We start from the raw sequence: 24190 nt of genomic DNA, 5'->3' as shown, positions 1-24190 counted from the left end.
CGTAGGACAATAAAAGGAAGGCATTGTGCGATAGAGCGCGAGCTAGCCTTTCAGCACTCTGCACCTGACGATCTCACTTCAGGATGACGCCATAAATGAAAAGAATGTTTTTCTTGTCTCTTTGATTCTTGTTTCATTTTCAATCTATTTAACATACAGTACGGGGTTGACATTCCACTTTAGAGGGCGAGCTTATTAATACAAATCAAATGACATTTTCTGTGTAGTAAAAAAAAAGAAAAAAAAAAAACATTTCAGAAACAAGAAAAGAAAACGTCAATGATGAGCGATGCTCAAACGACATGTGGCGATGTGCAAATGATGTAGAAAAACAAATGAGACAACAGCTGATCTCCTAATAAGACAGTCGAAACAACCCATAAATTGAGAGCGTCGACAAGGGTCGAAAAATAAACTTCTTGTGTTATTTCTTCGATTCATGTCAAGAAATAAAAGAAAACTTTTGTTTTTCTACAATCAGATTGAACATTTTAAAAGACATGAATCCAGGAGAGAGAAGGGGTGAGATTAATCAATAAACGTTTGTGAAAATCAAATCAGTCAATCAAAAAAAACATTTACGAGCGAAACATGACAAGTGACGCCTATAGGACCAGATTTGCAGCAGTGAATTAGTAAAGACGGTTGTTGTTGTTGTTGTTGGATTTACAACATGGCGAGACGAGGAGATTCCTGATTAGTAGTTTCCAAACCGACAATGTTGTTGCTGGTATTACCAGTCGATGGTGATGTAAAGAGATTGAGCGGATTGCTGCATTCCATCATGGCTGCTGTGCTGTTGTTGGACGTTGCAGCGGCGCCGCTGGTGTTGCCACAACTGTTACTGCCGGGCGACCATGTCATCTCACCGTGATACTGATAACCCGGGAATCTGTGGCCGGGCAAGACGGCAGTCGGAGTAACAGGAGTAGTTGGCGGCTGTTCGTTGATGGGACTGTTGTTATTGCTCCCTGCGGACAACATTTGAGCGTTGTACATGTCCATCGATGGTTGTTGCTGATGCTGTTGCTGCAAGGGATCGCAAAACATGGTGGAACCGTATCCGGCAGCGGCGCGATGGTGGGCCGGAGTGTTCCACTGGTGATGAAATCCAAAGTAGCCACCCAAGTTGTTGACGTTCAGATAGGAAGGAGTCGGCACGCTGTAGATGTTTCCAGCAGGATTGTTGTTGTAGGCCACGTTGGGATGGTGGCCGGAGTAGGACTGAGCTGGCGGATGGAAACTAGAGTAATGCTTGCCATAACTATCGGCCGGAGTCGAAAAGAGATTGTGATGCTGTTGTTGGTGTTGCATTTGATGATGATGATGGATGTCGTCTGGCGAACCGGTGTCGTCTGTCGGAGTAACTAGTCCTCCTCCGCTGCTGTACTTGAAAGAATCCGTGCCGAAAGAGAGCGACAAATGCGATTGCAACAAGGAAGTCGATTGTTGTTGCGGACACGATCGCTCGGGACTCTCCTGTTCGGTGCCAGTCGAGCAGCCGCTGTATGGCGACAAACTTCCTTGATCGTAGTGAATCCCGTAAGAAGGCGGTTGCTTGTTGTTGTTGTTGCCGCCTTCCGTTTTGACGTTGCGATTGACGGTCTGTGGCTCCGGCAAGTCCAGCAGGGATGCGGTCTCTTGGGCATCGCTGTAGGATCCAGGTGTAGGGTCGGACAGGTGACTGCCCAACGATGGCGAGGGGGAGCCGGCGCCACTGATTTCATTGGCAGCTGCTCCTGTCGTGGCTGCAGACGCCGGCGGAGACGGAGAGTGGGAGCTGGACGTTACGGCCGAGCAAGAGGGTGGACTGGGTGATTTATCCCCACCACCACCACCGCTGCTTCCTTTTCCTCCCTTTTGTTCTTTTTTGAATTTCATACGGCGATTCTGGAACCAGATTTTGATTTGGCGCTCAGTCAGGTTGAGCAGAGTGGCCATCTCGATCCGACGTGGCCGGCACAGGTAGCGATTAAAGTGAAATTCTTTCTCCAATTCAACCAGCTGGGCGCTGGTGTAGGCGGTGCGAGCTCGTTTGGCTGGTTGTTCTGCAATTTTAAAGATAACATTAATCAATTAATCAATCAACCAAAATTGTACTCTAAAGTGCTAGAATTTGTTTGGTATCAAAAAGATTTTTCAACGAAATTCTGTGAATGATGAGAAAAGAGAGAGGCTGAGAGGCCCTTGAATGGCGGCGGTGTGTTGAAACAGGACGGACGACCGTCTTGGGAGATGAAACCATCTCTCTTTCTACAAGCCGCTAAAGAGACGCGATGCGCTCAGACGGAGAAAAAAACCGGGGAAAGTCGAAATATAGAATAAAATCCCCAGTAGGATTTGACACATACAAAAAAAAATCCATGTCTAGCTCGAAATTTCCAGACTTGGGAAACTGCTAGTTCTGCTATGGCTGTATACGTTATATCTCTACTTATACATTTATTTGTTTTGTTGTTCTTCCTTAATGGATGAGCATGTCGATAGCTGCACCGCCGTTTTCGGTTGGCGTCGGCCAGACAGGCCACACCGAGAGTCGGCACTAGATGGATCGAGTCCCTCCGCCAAAAAAAAGGGGGGAGAACAACAACAACATGGAACAAGAATGATAAAGAATGAGGATCGGAATTGAATTTGGCTATTGCGTCATTGTACAAAGGATGGGGGAGGAGGGATGTTCTTGTTTTCTTTTTCCTTTTTTATTTTAGTATCCGATTAGGCAACTGGCGTTCGTTGGGGACGAAAAAGAGGAGCGACCTCCCTGTGAGCCGTCCTAGCCCTTAACACAGGCACCACATAACCATCAATTAATAGTTTCTTTTGTGTGTGTGTTTTGTGAGTACGGCTCGGTCTGTGTGTGACAGCAGCACAGCACCATACACATCGATGGGGTGTGTTCCAGCCACTGTGCTCAGCTCTTTCTGTTGTTGTACGTCGGTTATTTAGAACTCGCTCCATTTCTTGTCGGTTCGACGGGGTTTTTCTCTACATACAAAAACCACCCACTGCTCTCTACAGGGCACGCGATCTCACGTCATCCATTACTGAAACGGTTGACGGGATTCTGAATGTTAATTCTGGGGGGATCTATCTGTTTTCTAACGAGTTTGTTTCGAAATCATTTCAATTCTTTGGTAAACAAAACTATTGCAATTGGCTCAATTTTTCGTCTGCTTTCATTTTGGGCATTGACTAAAGAATCGATTTTCTGCAATCGAATGTTGGGAAAATCTAACAGGTTGTTATAGACAGTCTTTTTAAAAAATCTATTCTTACCAGGACTGAGAGAAGTTGGTGGAGTTGGTTGAGGCGAAATCGGTGACGACAGGCTCTCTGAAGACGACATGAGTTGATTGATTCCAGCACCGTAGTGATTATTGGACGACATCAACGTCAAACCACCGGTCTGCAGCTGGAAAGGGCTGCGTTTCATGGATGCATTCAAGGCGGACGTGTCTCTCATCCAGGGGTAAATCATGTCTTTGGCTACTGCGTTGGCTTGCGTCTGCTGTTGCCCAGTCGAGACGGCATGGTAGGATGCTAAATATTTCAAGAAAATATCTGGATTACTTGAGGGGAAAAGCTCGGGAAGCGTCGGCCATGGATTGGTGACAAACATAAACGTTGGATTTATGTCGTGATTCATGACGAATTCTCTTTTTTTCTTCTCTATTTTTTCGTTACAAATTAGTTCGTTTGGCAAGTTTCAATTCACATGGTTCACTGACAAGGACTGATTGACTGGTACCGGCGTCTGGTTAGTGAGATTGCTAAACACACACTCTGGCGTCGATAATTGAACGCAGGTGTGGACGCGACACCTGTGTTCAGTAATCCGAGACGGTTAATCATAACTTACCGATTACGTTGTTGTCCTGCGGCGGTGATAACTCTTCGACGGCGGCCGTGTTGTTGCTGCTGGCAAAGTGGTGCACTGTACTACCGCCACCACTGGTGGCTTGATGCTGGAGTTGTCCCAAATGATGCTGTTGCTGCTGCAAATGATGGTACGTGTTGGTTGATGGATAAGAATCACTTGACTGTTGAATCGGCACTGACACGGGCGAATTCACCGAGACTTGCATTGCGCACGTTGAACGAGTGTTGTTGGCGTAGGATTGTTGTTGTTGTTGGACGCCGACATCGACAGACGAGCAGTCTTGGTGCTCGTAATAGCCACAGTCGGGACTGTCGTATCCGTACACTGCACTGATGCTTCCGTTGGTCATGGCGGAATTGTCGCTGTGACTGGCCGCTTGCGGATAGCTTTGCTGCTGACTAATTAAATAAGACGAAGCTGGATGGTTGTGTAGTTGATGCTGTGGTCCGGAGTTGAGCGGAGCAGGACCGACTAGGAAGGCTTTGTGGTTCAGACTGGCGGTGGTCACCTCTGCTGACTCTGGATGACCTAGGTTCACTTGCTGTTGTTGTTGGTACTGTTCCGTCATTCTTGAAGTGGTTGAGAGAGACGGAGAGGGTGGTGGGTGGATGAGGAGGTCACGGTCGAGACAAAAGTCTCATGCAGAGCTGGACACACAACACAAGCGCCAGGCCAAAAAGGAAAAAAAAAGGACAAGATCCAATCAGATGTGCGGATCGTGCCCACCCAACAACAAGTCGATGGTCAGCAACTCCTCCCACTTTTTGTTCTTCTCGATTTCCAGGGAGCTGCTGGGGTGCTTGTAAGGGGCAGGGAAGACAAGAGGAGAGGGGTGACAGGGACTAGCGAAGGCTGTCAATAAAGAAAAATCAAAACGCACGCGTATAAGTCTTGATACAACAGAGTCTACAACAGGTCATCTCAGGTCAGGTTGGGTTAGAGGTCAATCTGTCTATCTTATCAATTGCAATGGTGCTAAGTACTCGCTTAATCAATTGAAATTGCATCATCGTCAGAAAAGCTCATCATAAATCAATTAGCCATTCCCGGAACACATGTGGCCCCACGGTGGGGAGACTTTTTTAATAACTGGCCCAGTGGTTCAAATGACAGTTGAAGGTTGTTTTCTAACGTGTTGGTTTGCACATACTGAACGGAAATTGGATTAAATTGTGGAAATACCTGTGGTTACGAGGGTGCGAATTGGAATACTTTGGCTTAAATATCGGTTAATAAATATGATGCGTGGAATATTGGATCTGGATATTTCTAGTCTTACTCGAAGGCCATCATTCCACTTATGATTATATTGGAGCTGACCGTTTTACCAGTTTTACTACATTTTTTTCTGTCCAGGAGTAAACTCAAATCATGTAGGTCATCAGAAACATGTACATTTATTTGACATTTCTCTCGAGACTTGGTCAAATATTTTATCCTTCATATTTTTTTTTTTAAATAAAAGGCGATCACACTGATGTATGTAGATGCGCGAAGTGAGCGAATGCGTTCAGGGGGTTGTATATATTCTTGGATGCCTGACTCGGGTGACAGCACGAATCTTCTTCTAAATCGTCTCTATATCTTTTTCCCCATACAAAAATGGCAATCTGAAAGATTTTTATTTTTTGACTTTTCAGAGTGGGGAGGGTCTCGATCTAATTATCAAAGTAAAACAGCGCCCAAAAGGATCTCTTTTTGGAGCGACTAGTCTTTTTTTTGAAAAAAAGGGGGGAGATTCGAATTGATGCCGACGACGACGACGGGTTTTCTTCAACATTTGATTTGGGTTTCTCATCTTTTTACAGCCACCAGAAGGCAAGAATAGACAAAACCGAGAGGGTTCCATCTATACAACATATAGGGGAGGTCCAGACGTACGCGACGACCAAAGGTCTTGGTCCTCCACCCAAAAAATCAAAGACAAAAAAAAAAGGGGCAACAACGTGTCGGCTACCGATTCCTCTGATGTTGGAACCCACCCAAAGACATTTTCCTTTAAAAATAAAATCAGGGAGGAAAAACAAAGAATTTGGGAATTCTTTTATCTTTAATGGAAAAAGGAGGCCGAATGCGCCAACCACCCAAGTCATATATCCATAGCAAATCCCTCGGGATTGCGTATCTTTTTCCTTCACTTGTGTCTTTTCGGCGGGACTTGTGTGTGTCGCAAAAAAGACACAGATGGAAAAAAAGGAGACTTGCATGAAAGGAAGATTCCTCCTTTTCTTTCCTCGTGCCGATATGGACCAAGTTGCCGCCGCCGTCTCTATCGGTAGCCTTTATGCACTTTTTGGGAGATATTGTGTTTTTGTGTGTCGGAATTCATACATGTACCGACTGATATCCCCCAGTGAATCAAACCATTTTGTTCCCCATTTTCTGCTTTCTCTCCTTCATGTTTCTTAGTGTTTTGCTATAAAGACTTTTGAGGTGATTGCTCACCTTTACAAATTTGTGAACGTGTAAAATTGCGTGATTGAAATGTGCGAGAAACCGTCACGAAATAGACAGATTAGATTTGATTTTCTGGGGAGTGAGATGGAGTCCAAAACTCCAAATAGCAATCAGGTTTTACCCCGCGACTTTCTACTTCTTCTAGCTTTTATCTCTTTGCTTCATTTCCCTTATTGTTTGAGGAAATTGCCCGGCTTATCTTCAACGCTCGACAAGAAGCTCGTGGAGGACGTGAAACGGAGGTTTTGAGCTTATACTTTTGGCCTGTCACGCAAAAGATGTCGAAGGCGTCCCACACGTTGGATAATGACAGCCTTGCCACCCTCTTCTTTGAATTAACGACGAGAAACCAACCAATTTCGGTCGAAAATAGCGAACAACTCTTTGAGAGAAAAAGAAACTTGTCGCTCAAGCGCACAGCTATCTCGGCTCCATTTCTCTTGTTGTTGAATAATTGACCCTAATGTGTATCTAGCGGCGGATGGGCGACGATGTCAACGGGGGTAGACAATCGGTCAGTTTTTCAAATGACGCGCTGACTGCCGTCTGTAGAGTTTGGGGCTCCGCCTATTACATTAACTCGTCCGTGAGTTAACTGGATTACCTGGTAGTTTGAACGCGGTCAGTTTCTAATTCGTTGGTTATCCCTTTTCTTGTTCGTCTCTTATAGTTTCATCATTGGCGTCATTTCTTCGCCTTTAAACCCGTTTCACCCGCTGGCGTGATGGATTTCTTTCGTGACGACATTCGTGTTTGCCCCGTAGGCCCCTTGTGTCTTTGGTAGTTGTGTGTTTTGTTTGGGGTTTTGATTTGCGGCTCGGTTGCGGCTCTGTTGGCGAATTCGTCCTCCTCCTCCTTCTCTTTTCATCCATTCAAGTTGTTATCCAACTGAGATCGACCGCCCACTCTAATCACTATATAGGCAAAAGCCCGAGTCTCCGCACAACAAACCATGTGTTTGATTTAATGACAGAGGAGCTGCTTCCCCCCTCCGTCGAAATACGCAGTTGATTCATTTCTCCCATGTTTGATGCGGAGTGAAGAGTGCGGAGGGGAGTTGGACAGACGAGCCAACACCCACGGCCAATTATTTTGCCGAGTCTGACCAAAAAAAGTGTTTTGTCGTCGACGAAAAAAATAAAAGTTGGCTCTCTTCTCGGGGCTGTGCTGCTGATGCTGACCAACCGATATCGAAATTCTATATCAGTCGACTAGCTCTACGGGTGAAAAAGCTGAAGAATATGGGGGGTTCGAAGGCGGAGCTTTTCCCTAAATTCACAACAACGGTTTAGGCTCGCGCGCTTGAACCAGAAAATCGAGTTGAAAAGATCTCGATTTCAGAAGCAGCTCGTCGTTAATTAGCGCCCTTGTAGAAGGTACGATAATGATGATGAATATGCGCGCGCCTGGTCTCTAGCTCTTTTTTTGGGTCCCTTTTTCTTCTCTACTTTTTAGAAATTTTAACCAGGCACTACATAGACTTGAAATATTTCCCGGCTGATGGAGAAGACACGGACCAATATTATCGCAAAGTCATGTACGTATAAACCCCTTGCAGAATTCTGGATCTAAAAGGGTTTTAGAGTATTTGCATCTTGCCAACGTGGGGGTAAAGTAAGAGAAAGTTGCGAAGCGAATGGGCGTCTAAAGGATCAGAGTTGGTGATAAGTTTTCGGTGGCCCAATATCACGCTGATATCTGTTGTAGTTGAGAATAGGGGAGTGGGATGAGCGACAATGCGACACGCATATAGACGACTTGACATTTTGATGGATGGCCTATACGTGTTAGGCCCGTGCCTCAATCGTTTCTAAAGATTTGGGGGGGACAGTTAGACGGGAACAAACCAGTCCTATATCTGGCTATCGTTTCCTCCTCCGCATCGCACCACCTCCGAATCTTTGATTCTCGCGATGCTTTTTGCTCAGCCGACCGAACATGTTGGTTTGTCAACTCGTCATTGTTGTTGTTGAGGTCAAGCGAAACCAATGCGTACGGTGCAGTTTCTAGTAGTATTGCTCTGACTTATTGGCTGACCCCTGGGCAATATAGGAAATATAATAGTATTGACATAGAATTGTATGACATCTGGTCACTCTCTACAAGCGCCCGCCCAATCCCAGCAAAGATAAAAGTCTAAAATATATCCAGTCTGACGGAACGCGCTTTTACCAGCGATCGGCTTTCCGTGCCGTGGGGGGATTGCATTCGATCATTGTCATATGCCCAGTACAAACAACCACATGCTGATATTCAAAAGAGAGGTGATCAACTGGTTCAGCCCACATTGAAATCAGATTAAAGTCTCATCTGATTTGTTTGCTGTTATCATGTTGAATTATTTCTTACTTGTTGCTCCGGTTCTAGAATTTTTATTTGCATTTGCAGCTGTTTTTTTTTCTTCTTCTTCTTCTACTGTTTATTCACGATAAACATCTGTTGTTCTTTTGATTTTGTTGAAAACGTGAAGATTGACTCAACTCGCTTAATCGAATCAGTAGCGTGAAATTTGAATTTGCGTCTTTCATCACAGATCAAACGGCAACAGACAAGTGGAAGGAACGAGAAAAAAAACGATAGTTGGAAAGAGATAAGATAGAAATTGACCAAAATGGGAAGAAATAACAACATTGAAAATCCTTTCATAATGTTCAGTTGACTGGAAAGAAACAAGAAACTCCGGTACATGATCCGATGAAAATCTGCGAGGAAGTTGCAGCAGGACAGGATTAAGGTTGTGATAGCGCAACCCTGACTACTACTTGTTTGTTTGTATTTTGCATTATCTCCAGACGATAACGAAAAGGTGTGAAAACAATGGCTCGCCAGGAGATCAACCTCTGTCTCTCTGGGGTATTTCTAATGAATGGGGGATTTGACGGTCGTTTCTTGCTCCTATCGTTTTATGAATTGGGAATATTCCGGGCACAAATAAAGCGTGTACGCACCGTGGAAAAATAGTAAATTGCACTATTGATGCGTCTCAAGCTGCGTCTATCGTCATCCAGAGATTTGTTTGATTGGTATGTCCTCTGTGTTGAAAAACAACGAAACACAGATGAAATCATTTCCTTACGATTGCTGAGAAGTTGACTTGATGTAAAAAATGTAGATTTTACAGCGTGACATTCCCGATTTCGTCATCCATTTCTTGTTTTGTTGAAAAAAAAAAAATGAAATGGTTCTCATTTGCCGTGAGTCAGTTACTTTTTTTAGCGTTCAATATTATGCCGCTAAAAAGAAGTGGGAACAGCGGGCGTTTTCCTTTCTTGTCTTTTGAAATGGCGATTTGCTATTATTCACAGGAAAAAATCGGGAATCGTTTCAGTTCGACGGCCGCCTTATTTCCATCGCGGCAACAAGCTTTGAACCAGAAATCCTCACAGTTGGGGGGTGAAGTAGTTAAACAGGACATATTTCATCATCGTTCCTTTGTCAATTACGTTTCCCTCCAATTATTGTTCGTTAAAGGAAGTAACAGAAGTCACAGAAAAGTGTCTTCTTTTTACCATCGTTACCCTGGCTTATTGACGAGGAGCGCAGTTGGAACTTTCGGTTCTTTTTGTATTCACGTTCGCGTACTGCGTGACACAGAGATTAACAATCGACAATTTTTTGTTTTGAACACACATTTCTTTACGACATTTTAAGACAAACGTAGTAGAATCTTGTTGACGGTTAACTCAGCTGACCGTCTCGCAAAAGGAATCTAATTAATATCGATCATAGTGTCCCGTTAGAAAGTGGGCGATGAGCAGAGATTTTTTTGTTTCACATGCTAATTGGCGGTAGTCTTTGAGCTTATTAGTACACTGAGGCACGAACGAGAAACGGGGGCGAAAAGTAACGTGTGCATGTCGCGAGGAAGCGCAGTTAGTTTTGCGACTGAGGTTTTGCATTCTGCAGTACAGTATCGTCCAAAAAAATCCGAACGCACCTCTTTTTCAAAAGCCCAGTTTAATGTAGATTCTTTGTTTTTAACTTTCAAGACTTCATATTATGTGTAGAATTAATTGTTTTACAAAGTTCATTTATTAGAATTAAGAAAAAAATGCAGAAATATTTTTTTTAAATAAAGAAAGAGACCATGGTGTTCGGATTTTTTTGGACGATACTGTACGTGAGCTTTTTTTATTTTTGTTTGTTTTGAGGATGCCGAGAGAGAAGCGAACTTTTTTTTTTTTTTTAGTTTCATTGTGCTAATTAACGGCTCGTTTCGCTCTTGTAAATGAAAGAAATCTGGACTTACTCTTGGTGTCTAATTTCAACCAGTAGGTTTAATATATATTTTTTTTTGTTTTTTTCGTTTTAGATGGAATTCCCTTCATGACCGCTAGACGGCAGCAGCTTCTGGTAAGTGCTTGCTAAAAATATACTCATTTGGAAAAATTGTTGGCGATCGTGAAAAGGAATGCTCGTTTGAGATTCCGCTTTAAATAGTCCTGTGAATTGTGGCAAATTAGTGTTTTGCTGGTTTTCATCTTCATGAGTTATTGTTTTTGGAAAATTTTAATCAAAAACGTGACACAGCGATTTCTATTTTCTAGCCCGTACTACGACACATCCGACTCATTTTTTTTCTTCCGGAAAAATCCGGAAACGTTTTTTTCGTCGTCTTATCTGAATTAACATATTTTGTTAATTGTTCAAATTTGTTCACTCTTAAAGACTGCATCTGTGTTATTTAAAAAAGCGCGTTCGTCGTTTCGTGCAAAATTCACGAAATTTTGAAATTCGTGTTTGTTAACTGAAGCAGCCATCTAGCGCTCACTCGAACTACTGCACAAAAATATTCCGACTGGTTTCCAAATCCACTTTCCAAAGAATACGCTTGCCCATATGCACCAAGCAGAATATATGAAACGCACACAAGCAGCATCATCTTTTCGTCATATCCATTTGTCGGAAAAGATGGCCTCTTTGGTATTTGCTTTAAAAGACGGCCAGATGTAACGCAATGCGAGAGCTCTAGTTCCTGCAGCTATTCATCTGCAGAATAACGTGGGAACAGATGCTCCTTACCCCCCTAACTAGTCATCTTGTTCTTTTTTGTAGAGATAAAAAATCCAAATGTTTTTAAATATATAGCATCTGGTCTGGTGATTATCTAGTCCTAGTTTGCGTGATTGTGATCCTGCTTGTGCAGTTTCCATTACACTTTGAGCGCAAATATGCGCTACTTGGAAACCGTTGAAACACGGCAATGATGACTGGGCGAGAAGTTTTATTTTTTCTTTTTCTTTCGCTTTTTAACCCTGATTGCGTTTTGAACGTCCGTGTATCTTATTTCTTATCAACTCCCGGTAACTCGGTTGGAGTTCTATTCACTTCTCGGAATTATGATCTCTTTACTACCGCCGGCGTTTGTCTTGTTTTTTTTACGTGTCAAGATGAAGTGATTATCTCGATCACTTTCAAAAATTCATTTTCCTAGTATCTGTATACACACACTTATACAGCAGTAAACCTATAAGCTGCTGGGTGAAATACGATGGGAAAACAGTGAGCTGCCATGACGCAGCGGGCTCGTGCCGTGTGAAATCGACGGGATTTTTCCGACGCGCCCATTCAATCGACGAAACAAATTGAATGAATGAAAAAGAGGCTGTGAGAATGTTTTTTTTTCTTCTTTGATATAGACTAAAGAAAAAATAAAGCTTCAACTCTTTAGCAAAATGGATGTCGCTGTCTGTTGTCATATCGGATCACATCCAATTGCTACATCATCAATAACCCTGTCCGTCTTTTCTTTCATGGTGATGTTCAAAGTACAGGCCCCCCTCCCTCGGTTCTTAGTAAAAAAAAACTAAATGCACATCAAAAGACTTTTTTCTTCTCTACACTCATGAATCAACGTAATCATGCCACGTATACACTTGTTTGAGATTGAAAAAATAAATATTCACGGATGTTATGGTCGATGTTAACTTGTGAGTAATAACGTACTAATGTCGTATCGCCTTCACTCTTTCGCACAAACTTGATGAGTCTGTTGAGCCAAGTAAAAGTTCCTTAATGGTGGCACAGAGACGAGAGCAGGTTCGCGAGACATTGTGAAAATTAAAACAGCAAAGCCTTTTGAGAACATGGCATTAGCGCTCGCTCGTCGTGGAAGTAACACGTCTTTTGGACAATGTCTTGTGAACTCTTTTCTCTCCTTTAACAACACACTCGAGAGAGGAACAACGGCCCATTTCGCAGCTGTTGATTAATGATTAATGAGTTGTAGTTGCAGTACTTTCGCTCTTTCTTTTCTCATTTATTTCTTTCGAGGCCAAGGTTGAGGGAAACCCTTTATTACAAGCCGGGGCAGGGCTTGAAATCAAAGTCGGCTGTTTTCTCCTATACTGTATACACAGTCGTTATTTTGGCGCATCATTTGTACGGGTCGCTAGCGTATGTTGACTAGGCCTGTAGCACACATTTGCGGCCGTAATTGCCTTTTCTTTGTGTTGCTCTTTCGTGCCCCGCCGTCTCACTCCAGATCTTAGCCTAAAGGGATGCTGAGTGAAAGGCGCCCATTTTCGCCGAAACGAAAATGATCAATCATGTAGGCCTATTATACAGTAATAGACGCACCTACTTTCATTTCTAAAAAAAAAAAAAATCAAATTGGAAGCTGCGGGTCACCGTGTTTTTTTAATACTGGCCACTGTAATGGAATTGCGTAAAAGGCTTCAGGTTGTTTAACCTTCCTTCACGTTTAGTTGACAGCCGTTACACTTGGAAATATGGACGTGTTGTTATAGAACGATTTAAATCTCTAATCCTTATTAGAATTGTTAACTGGTCTCCCTGCAGGTGTACTACGTGCACCCTCTTGTTTTTTTGTTTTTTTTTCTGGTGGATGGAATTATTCAAGTGTATTACGTATTAGCCTACTTTCTATAAGTCGGTTGACTACGCCAGAACGATCATTTTGATATTTCCACTGCGCACTTTCTCGCCAGATTTTTCGCCATTTTTTTGTTTTTTGTTTCTTGTTTTCCCTCCAAAAATTTGAAGAGAACTGTCATTAGTGTTGTTGCCGTACAAACTCCCGCCAGCTCTGCACGGAAACTTGCGCGAGGTGATTGCGGTGCGATCGCGTGACAAGAGGAGAAGAGCAACTATCCTCCCCCGTTCGGAATCACGAAGATGAAAGTCGAAATTACGCCGTCATCATTTTTCTTTTTGTTACGTGTCGATTCCATGATAGCCGTCAAAATGAGAAATTGAATAGATTTCAACTTATGAACTTTATGTGTGAACTTTGACGACTCTTTCGAATTGATGCCGAGAAAAAAAAATAACACGAACAAAAAATGGGAGTGGTTCCCGTTTCCGTCGACTTCTTTCATCCGTCTGTCTGTCGTTTGCTTCTTTTTTTCTCTCTTCTTCTACTTCTCTCTCGCGGTTAAATATGCAGATGGAAGCCGACGAAAGAGGTGTACCGTGTATCCTCTATATAAGCATATATGCGATCGCATATCATCTTCCTCCGATGGATGGGGGAGCAGCTCCCAAAAAGCCGAACGAGATGAGGATGCCGGGGAAAAACGCGAGTCGGGGATAGGTCGGTCCTGTTGGGCCAGTGGGTGACTGTGTTGTCACTCATCACAAAAAGGATTTTCCATTACAAAAACGCGGACGAGTTTTTTGGGATGACCCCACCCTCGACTGTGACGTCTCTCCCTCGCCTATTTTTTGTTGCTTCTTTCACTCGACGCTCTCATTGGCCCCCCTCAAATAGGGTGGACCCCCCATCTCCCCTCTTGGATGTTTTTGTTCGCTTTCCCAGCAGCTTGGCATCGCTTCCATTTGAACGGAGCCAAAGGAGACCGGTACGACGACTACTACTCGAACATGTACCTCATTTGAATCCATTTTTTCTTTAACAGTACAAGAAACGGACAGTGATAATCTTTCGGCGCCACCGCCCGTCGTACATCAACTTGACGGTGTAATGAATCCGAGTCTCGTTGATTCGCTTCATTGCGTCAATGCATTTAACATCGTAACGCACATACAGAGAGAGACGGACAAACAAACAGAGAAAAGGGGAGAGCTACAGGAGAGAGAGAGACCCATGTTGGGTGTTTATGCATGTGCGTTCGCATGAAGTCTAGAGAAAGAGAAGGACATCCGAATCCAGCGACTGGAACCAAGGAAAAGAAGAAGAAAAATAAGGGAAGCCATCACAACAGCATCAGAGCCAGCAAGCAGACTGCCGGGGCTCTAATACTGGGGGCTGGGCTGCTGCTGCTGCTGCTGTCTGAACGGAAAGCCAGAAGACAAAATTAATGGTTTGTTTGGCGCGGCTCTCTTGTCACTTTTGCGGCTGGCGTATAGAAGAAGAAGAAAGAAAAAAAATCCTTATGCAGTGTACTGTAGCTACACATATATAGAGGGGATTTTGGGATGATTTTCCTCGTCGCTTTCGACTCTTCGCTTGGGAACGACAAAAACAAGGTTTGAATATCAGCCAAAAGATTTTGGTGGTTGTTGTTGAAATATCGCCGCGAGCAGAGCAACTAGAAGCTGTTTTGCTTATTGAACTCGGTAATTATTTGGGGTGGCTGTAAGATCGATGAGATTCAGGTTGGGAATGTGATCCGTTTGATTCCATCGTCACGAGAAAAAGAAAACGACAACAAAAAATACAAAACTTGAAACTTTGCGTCTACGCAGAGAACAACAGGAGCAACACAGATGGGACAAGGAGTCGGGAATTACAGCGTTGTTTCTTGTTCTTTTGGCGGAGGGAGAGAAACCATTCGTCATATAGAAAGGAGCTGGCGCAGTAATTGGCTTTGGGTCTCCTTCTGGGGAGCCCTCCTAGTACACAACTACTACAACAACGCAAACAACAACAACAGCCCAACAACAACAAAAAGGGAAGCTAGAGGAGTACTATAGAGAAAGCAACGTCACGGTGACCAAAAATTGTTTGTGCGCTAACCCCTCGTGAGCGCGTCGCGACGCCGCCACCCAGTCAAAACCGAACCCGAAAATAGATTCATCATCAATTTCCCTTAGATATATTTTTTCCCTTTTTTTTTAAATTTCCGACTCTTTTTCGGTGTGTCGTCTTCGTCGACGGTGACGAAAAACAAGAGCTGGAAAAATCAACACGCCGTTCCCGAGAACGTGTCGCTTTTTTTTCTTTTTCCTTCAAACCCAAATGTCAAACTTTTGTTGTTGTCTTGTCGTTTTTGGTTTCGATCTATAAATAATTTTCTCTCCACTCTCTCTCTGCTTTTTCCGTTGTTTGTTATTGCACGCAATTTCGTTGTGGAGCCGGACGGTGGGATTATAGTGGTATTGAAGATTATTATGGATTGCAAGCCTAAAGCGAATGGGGGGAAAAGACGGGCTTGTACTATACTAATAGAAGCTGGGCACATTTCGCAGGGCCGTCGTCTATATACAGCGACACAATCCCAACATGCCACGGCGCGGATAGATTAATCATCCATATACTTTTTTTTTCTTTACTCGTCGTCGGAAAAAAAGCAAATAACAAATGAATAATAGAAGAAATGGAATTGTCATCGAGCGCGTGCGCACCCCGCAACCGAGCGACTGTAGTATGCCAAGTAGTAGTAGTATCCATTCTTTTTCTTTGAGGTTTGCTTTTCTTTGGATTTTTATGTTTTGTTTTTTTTCCCGTACCGCACGGTACTGGTATTTTTCTTTTGGTTGTGTTGAGAGAGAGACGATTTTTTTATTTTCTTATTTTACTTTTTCTTTTCTTCTTCATCCGGGTTTATTCTTTCCTTTTTCTTTCTCTCTATTTTCGCTGGCTCTTCTGAATCTACATGCGCAGGGTCGGAGAGGGGGGGGGGGGCTGTCGGTTGCAAGATTAATGACTCGCGCTCCGTCCGACAACAACACGAACGGCAAAAATCGTACTGAACGTAACAAAACAGGGAGAGAGAAAGAAAGAACCATACTAATATCTCTCGTCCAAGAAAAGAAAGAGAGAGAAAGGTATATTTTCTTGGTTCCGTCCGTTTGTCGGTTGGAAGCCGGGGCCAGTTGAAGCAGCGCCACCAGGTGAAGCTACTTGCGATGGGTGGGTGGGTGTAGAGTCTCGTTTTACCGGTATGATATGTAAATTAAAATCGAATGAGAGAACTAGAGAGTTTTTTTTTTTTTTGAAAGAGAAACCTTTTCATCGCCTTCGAGTTATAAATATAAGAGAAAAAACAAACAACTCGTTCTCCTTTTTTTTTTTGTTATTCTTGGCGGAATTCAAAGTTTTTTTTTCCTGATTATTATTATTTTACCTCTCACTAATCGGATTCCGGTCTCTATGTATTTTTTTTTGTCTTCTTATCACCAACACATTCTACACAGTATCCAATATCCAGTTTTTTTTTTTTTTTTTTTTATCCAATTCCCATGAATTTTCTTTGTTGCTGCCCGATCAGCCGACTTCCAGTCTAGCCTAATTTAGTATTAAATTTTCAATCCGGCTGAGCTGAACACACGGTTCCACCTTTCCACACTGTCTCTATAGCTCGTTGCTATTGCGTCAGCGATTATCCCCATGAATGGCTCAATGACTAATGTCTTTACTTCTCCCGTTTTGTCCCGTTGGCCTGGGTGCCGTGCCAGAAATGCGCAGCTGGGAAGTTGCTGGTGGTATTTGCATGAAACGGAGGAAAAACAAAAATAAGCCCAAAACAGGTATGCGCACGCTGAAAAGTACAAAACGGGAAGCGGTCCATCAGGAAGAGGCTCATTTTTATTTTTCAAGGAGAAAACATTTTTTTCTTATTCTTTTTGCCCGGCGGGCGAGCGCTGAAAATTTCAAAAAATCGTTCAAAACTTCCCTCCAAAGAGAAAAAGAATCAAAAATTCACCGAAAACGATGAAGGAGAAAAAAAAAAGGAAAAGAAAATGAGCTGCCACAAGTCTGGAAGGAAACTGGTCATGTGGTTTGAATTGCTTGAAGCTCCTGCGCGTTCCTCTTTGCCAGCTACAATACAGACAACAACGTTCCCTCCAGGGTTATATAGAACCCCCTCAAGAAATAAGGACAGAGTGAAGAGAAAGAGGAATATAATATACATAAGATTGGTGGTGGTGCGCGTTGTAGAGTCAACCCCGGCGCACCTGTACAGTACACACGTCTATACGATATCCCCGGCCCCGTGTTGTTACCTGGGATTCAGTATGTAGACTTGATGCGTTTTTTCTATCCTCATCCTTTGCGCCAAGGTAAGGTAAGAAAGAAATGAAAAAGAAAAAGGTATATATGTCTTTCTCCGAGGAGAGATAGATACTACTACGTGGACACGACGCGCCGTTAGTGCCGTGTCTTTTTCCCAACCGCTTATTATTTTCCCATTTAGGTCAAAACCTGGGGTGGAAAATTGACTCTCATGGATCTCTGGTCTCTCTCTCTCTCACTCTGTTGTTGTATAGCCTCTCGCTCTTCTGTGTTTTTCTTTTGTTTTTGTCTTGGCACTATAGTTTTCGTCTCTTTTTCTTATATTCCCGAGCTTCAATCATCAACCGGCGGGACGGCCTTTTCTCTTTTTTGTTTTTCTTTTCTTCCCCCCGCACATTTCACCGAAAAATGCAGTTGTGTGTGAATCAAACAAAAAACAAAAAAAGAGAAGGGAAAATGAAGAAGAAGGCAAGTCGACAATCATGGAGAAAAAAAATATATAAGTACACGGTATATATTCCATTGCCGTGTAGATTATATCCAGAAATGGTGAGTGAGGGAGAAAAACACTGAAAAATTGAGGCCTGTGAAAAAACTGGGGGCTCATCATCATGTGATATTTTTCTTGTTTTTCCGTTGGCGACAAGTCGTTCAGGCCCGCGTTGCTCTAATCATTCGAGGGGGGTTCGCGTGAGTGCACCTTTCCTCCCACCTCGCCTCCACCCCAGCGATTGAGATAGGCGACGACGTCGACCGAAAAGAGAGCTATAGCGAGAGAGAGATAGTTTATATAATCATTTGGCGCTGAGAATTCTGCCGTGTTGGAAATAAGGGAGAGAGAGAGATGAGGGAATTAAAGGCGGCGGCAGCGACGACACGTCACGACACGTGGAGTCGAGCACAGAGAGTTAAGACGACCCCTGAAACCCCCGGCAGCAGCAGCAGCACAGCGCTTGATTGAAGAAGTAGATGGTGTGTGTGTGTGTGGTGGTAAAGGTAAAGGAAACCTGTCGTTCGTATATGATTATGATGATGATTCTTTTTTTTTTCTTTCGTTCTTTTTGTCTTCCTCCCTTTTTTTCCCGTTGAGGTCAGGTGATGCAGTCACGATGAGGCCATGAGATTTATCCTTTAGCTATACTGCGCTACACCAGCCGTGGTGTAGTATAGTAGTAGTCCCCTCGACGCTCAAATAGGAAGAGGTTATCTCTCTCGTCTTTTCTCTTTTTCTCATGGGAGCTCAGTCTTGGGAGTTGTAATACTCGTCTTCCTATTATTTGGACTTTTTTTTTTCATAGATATTGTTGTTGTTGTTGCTGTCATGATCATTATGATTAAGAAACTTTTTTTTTCCTTTACATTTTTTTTTCTCTTTGATCGTCGACGAAAGACCCCTCCTCCCGCCGGCCAGATTGAAACGATCTGAAGGTATGACTCGATAACACACAACAACAACCCAAAAAATGGTTATCTGACGTAACTATAGAAGAAGGTACCAACGAAATCCTGTGTTGTCTGCTATAGTCCCAATGTAGCGATGAACTGAGTGGCGCCCCTCGTCATCATCAAGGCGATAGGGAAGAAAACGGTGAGAGAGAGAGAGAAGGTAAAGTCAAAGAGAAAAAGAGAAAGAAAAGAATAAGAAAAAGGAAACAAAAAAAAAAGAGAGAAAACAACTGAAGGAGGGCGAGTGTAGTAGTAGTAGTACAGGTACGAGCCGGGAGAGTGAGAGAGAGAGAGAGAAAACTATACACGGCAGATCTTGCTGGAGATACCTGCGTTACAGGTGGTCTAACCGAGAGCTCTCGTCGTCGGTTTTTGTGGGTTGATTGCCGCACCGAGTACCAGCGGCAACTGTGTACATATAAGCTGCAATATTCCCGGCTCTCTCGCCAGTTGTGTTTCCCAAATCCGTGTGGACGCTGTGATTCAGCGTCGTCATCTCTGCGCCCCCATGTCAATCCTCTTCGACTTCGATCGTCTTTTTGTGTGACGTTTTCTCGTTTGGCCAGTCGAAACATTTTTCAAAAGCGTTTGCTCGATTTTTTAATTTCTTTTAATTTCTAGTTTTAATTTCTTTTTGTTTTTTTTTTTTAGAAATTTCTTTTGACTTAATTTGGGCATTTTGATTTCCTGCTTGGTCAGCCAGTTAATAAAATCAAACGCTTCTGATTATTCATTCAGGGTGGAGCTCATGTTTTCACTTACAATTTTGCAATTATCGATCGGTATAGATTTCTTTTTTGTTTTGTCTTCTTTTTGAATTGTTTCTCTCTTATCATCGCCTTCAACATCCAGCTGTGGCTCTAATCTGTTAACTCTTTCATCTCCCACTGAGTTTCGAAGAAAACAGCCGCTATGATCGACCCCAGTGGAAAATCAGCGCTCGTGGCACCTACGACGGTCTAGAGATAAAAACAACTATTTGATTTTCATAGCTCTACTTTTTTAAGAGCTCGTCAGAGAGAGAGAAAAAAATAACCTCCATTTCGCCCACCGCAAGTGAAAATGTCATTTAAAAAAAACCCAGTGGAATCGATATTTTTTTTTTCCTTTTCAGGAAACCAGATTTATTTTCTTATTTTATTTTATATTGATGATTGCTCTGTGGTGGTGGTAAGTAGATGCAGTCACGGTGAAATCATCTTTTTTTTATTTATTTCTGGCGTTGAGAGCCAACGTTATTTTTACCTTTACACGTCTGCTTTCAACCGTTTCATTTTCTCGACGGATGGACGGGCGGGCGGGTGAAATCTTGACGGCTACGAGATTGATTCCAACGCGCGAGTCAGCCAGTTATTTTTTTTTCTTTTTCCCCCCAACAACTTTTTTTTATTTTTTATTTCGTCTTGGAGATTGTTTTCTTTATTTCTTCTTGTTTCTCTTCTTCTGGGAGGAGGGAGTTAACGAACTCTCTTTTTGATCGAACGTGTGTGTGTGTGTGTGTGTGGATCCACGAAAACTGGAAAACCCGTTTTTTTGTGTGTGTTTTCTCTCTTTTTTATACATTTTTTAACAACTATGGAAATCTCGAGGAATCATCGAATATCCCAAGTCATCATCGTATGTATAGCCCAGCATCCAGTCGACACGTATGCACATCGTTTGCAGACCAGTCCAAATGCATACGTAATTTATTTGTATTTTTTCCCCCCCAACAAACAAACAAACATAGCCTGCCAGTACCGATACCCTGTAGCTCCGGGCTTTTGTTTGGTTTCTAATAATCAGAAGCTCGTTTCTACAGGTATCTTACGGGTAAACGAAAAAATGAAAGATTTTTGGTTTTTCAATAATCTATCGGCTACATCATCATTTTCCGTCAACGGAGCTTCATATTATTTCTCCTTTTGCCTTTTCGATGTATATATGCGCGCGCTCCCATCATCATCATTATAGTCATCACCGGTTTGATTGCTTGGCTTACGTGCCTCTCCCAAACAAAAATTGTCTAGGGGAAGAAAAAAAAGAACCTTGAGGGGGGAGACCTTTCTCGTCATTTGTTATTGTGATTCTTTTGAATGAATTTCGAATGGAATTATTTTTCTGTGTACACCTTATATGTATATATATCCGCATTTGTGTGTGTATACCTTGTAGTATAAATACCTGGACAAGCCACAGAGAAACAGCTGTTTTTAAAAACAAACGCTGTTTGCTGGGTGGTTGTTGTTGTTGTTTCGTTCATTCTTTTATTTTATTTTTTTCGTGACGTTTCTAGAAAACAATGGCAAGCCAGTCACTGGTGATACGAACATAATAGGGATCAAGGAAAAAAACTCGTGCTGGGTTTGCATGTCTATGTGTGTATACGTTGCTGCTTTTGTAACATTCGCGAAAAGGAAGAGATGAAGGCGGATGTAAAAATAGAAAATGCACCTTTCTCTCTCTTTTCTTTTTTTTTTGTCTTCTCCATCCCTCATCCATCCATCACTATCCATCATCCGAGGAGAAGCTAACGGGACCAGATTTTTAATGGGCGAAGGGAAAACCAAAAAAAGAAAAAAATTTTGTTCATTCGTCTTTTTCATTCGAACGCAATTGTCTATTCAAGCCGAACGCAGTCCTTGTGATAAGAGAGCGCGGCAGATATACAAGAAAGACAGAGAAATCCAAAACCCCAACAAACAAACAACATCAAACCAAAATGGAAAGAAACAAAAAAAAAAGAAAAAAAAGATAATGATAACCTACGGATGGAGTCTGAACACGCTAGTAATGGATTACAGTACCGGTAACCAGTATTATTCCCGGCATGCTATAATATAACAGAGCTAGTGTTCACCACCTTTTTATTTCCCTCCTGGATTCTATTATATTTAGAACGCCCCGAGCTATTTCGTGACTTTGCCATGAAACAAAAACAAGAAAAAATATCTCGACATTTATCCGCATATCATTTTTATTTCTTTTTTCTTTCTGCGCAGGTTTTTTTAATTTCTTTCTAGTTTTGCGGTCGAAGCATTATTAGCGCCATCCGTTTCACGTCTTGCGTGCGCGTTAAATGAGAGAATAGGGCAGACGAGTTCAAGAGTGAATCAGACAGATGATCAAAACACGGAAAGAAGAAAAAAAGGGATGGTATCATATGACGAGAACAATTATGCGCATTTAATCTCGTTGCAACCGCTCGGAGACATTTCAATTAGGAAGATTTATTTGCGGTTACCTCCCATCACCCGTAAGGTTTTGTTGACCATCCGGCGGCTTTTTGGGGTTTTTTTTTTCGGATGGAAAAATTTTGAATTTCTTTTTAACTTATCATTTTAATTCTGGTGTACGTCCAGAGAGCGCGCGTCCGTCCGGACGTCTCTCTTTTTCTTTTCCTTGTGAGAGACGCTACCGGGGACGGCCCCCCACCTGTCACAATCCTGACGGATTAGCCTTATAATCGGACGTGAAGGTGATGGAGTGGTCCGTCCGCATTGGCTTGCGCTCGGCTCCCTTTTCCAACCAACGCACAGGCAGAGGCAGAGTCTCTAGCTTCTTTTTTCGGCTTTGCCTTCCTTCTTGCTCTCGGATGGAGATTGGTCGTGTTTCGCATCAGCCAACCTTCTCCCTGTTTCTCCTCTCGCAACTGCTTTCTTATTTGTTTCTCCTACACAGTCGTGATCTCTTTTTTACTCTTTGCGCTTCGCAACATTTTCTTCTTCTTTTTACTTTCGACTTCCAACAGGGAAACTGTGATCGATGGCCTTCGTTCATCCGACGGACACAGATCGATATACACGCACACGGGTTACGTACCACCCCGAAATCACCCAATGACGCGGATCTAATCCAGTCGATCCTTTTTGATTATTATTATTTATCACGGGAACGCGCGGGAGCGTTTGAAATAGATTTTTATGCCGCCAGCCGGAACGATCTTTATTATTCTAATGCGCAATAATGTATAAATAGAAATACCCACACGCGCATCGATTGATGTGCACTGATTATTTTGCGACTAGACCCCGTCTAGATATCCCGTTCGTCATCAATAACCGCAGAAATCAATCAATAATTCATGACGGCAAAGGCACGGGATTTTTCCGATTCGGTTACGGGGAGGAATGTTTGATAAACGGTCAGAGTCGCTCACGGTCCATCAGTCACGACCGACAGCGTTTAACTTATATACACGATAAAACCCCCATGCAGGTCGAATGAATGGGAAAAACACTTACCCCCTTTAGGCGTTCAGCGAAATCACGAAGCAGAGTCGGGGCAGATCACGAAATTCCACCAAGTCAAGGGCGTCCCCCACCCTTTTTCTTTTCCAAGGTGAAATTTCTGAAAAGTTGTGTTGCGTAATTCTCGTTGAAATAATCGGAAAATGATTGGGTCGTGGAACGGATGAGATTCACGATTGAAAAAGTTCACGAAGAAACGACTCGGGAACGTTTTGAATAGGATTTCGACCAAGGAGAACGAAAAATGGCTGAGGAGAGAAAATTGCGCTTCTCTCTCGGCCGATGTCGATGGTGTCAGTGATGTGATGTGTCCGCTGGCTCCCGTTTTTTTTCACTTTCTGTCAAGTTCAGTTTGTCGAAGTGAAGAACTTTGGTCGGGATGGGGGGGGGGGGGCTAGCAAAATGAAGAAACAGCCACAGAGAAAAAAAAAATCTCCCAGTTTGAGGGGCGTCGTGAAGAAAGAAAAAAAGTTGTTCATTACGAAGAGCTCTGCCGGGGCTCCCAAAAAGTCATTGCGCGACGACGCTCCTTGATGAGTTGGGTGACGGACTGTCGAGTGGGAGGGAATTTTTTTTTTTTTTTTTCGGGGCTCCTTCTTTTCCTGTTTGTTGCGGGGGATGATGGCGGGCGAGTGTGTGTGTCACTGTCTCACTAGCTCGTCTTTCTACTTGTTTCTTTTCGCCTTCTTGTTGTGTCAAGTTTGAGTCGCTCTAGAGAGAGAGAGAGACTCGCCACAGTCTGTTGTGGCTCGGAAACCTAAACAAGATCATCAGTCAGTCAAGTCAGGAGCCAGCAGATTATTTCGTTAAGAAAAACGGGACCATCAGGAGAGCGATAGCTAGAGAGAGAGGGGAAATAAGAACGAAAAAGAAGAAGGTTAGATGGAAGCCCATGTCTGACAATGACCAACAAACCACCACCCAGCCCTAGCTTGTTTGTGGATATAATGTAACTAGGGTTGCGGCTCCGCATAGGACAACGCAACGGCCAGCCACCACCACATGCGGGCACAACAT

General features: G+C 43.0%; 1 protein-coding gene and 2 long non-coding RNA genes across 3 annotated transcripts in view; 2 read left to right on the top strand and 1 right to left on the bottom strand.

Annotated features, from left to right (window-relative positions):
• Positions 1-24190, top strand: part of LOC124199985 — a 225479-nt gene that overhangs the window by 52005 nt on the left and 149284 nt on the right. The window contains exon 6 of the long non-coding RNA XR_006877114.1: positions 10650-10690. This is a non-coding gene — a long non-coding RNA (uncharacterized LOC124199985). The remainder of the gene's footprint in view (positions 1-10649; positions 10691-24190) is intronic.
• On the bottom strand, positions 108-23478 carry LOC124199968 (homeobox protein Hox-B3a-like). The gene is made up of 4 exons (XM_046596042.1): positions 23168-23478; positions 3860-4732; positions 3277-3540; positions 108-2048 (listed from the first exon to the last, which is right to left on the bottom strand). The coding sequence occupies exons 2-4, from the start codon at positions 4446-4448 to the stop codon at positions 667-669; spliced, it is 2235 nt and encodes a 744-aa protein (XP_046451998.1). The 5' UTR covers positions 4449-4732; positions 23168-23478; the 3' UTR covers positions 108-666.
• LOC124199989 lies at positions 19224-21382 on the top strand. Its single transcript, XR_006877121.1, has 2 exons — positions 19224-19726; positions 19797-21382. It is a non-coding gene; the product is annotated as an uncharacterized LOC124199989 (long non-coding RNA).

The sequence above is a fragment of the Daphnia pulex genome, chromosome 8 (assembly GCF_021134715.1).
Source record: "Daphnia pulex isolate KAP4 chromosome 8, ASM2113471v1".
In the NCBI taxonomy this organism is placed as follows: domain Eukaryota; kingdom Metazoa; phylum Arthropoda; class Branchiopoda; order Diplostraca; family Daphniidae; genus Daphnia; species Daphnia pulex.
Note: the sequence above shows the minus strand (reverse complement) of the source record. Positions and strands in the feature narration are given on the sequence as shown.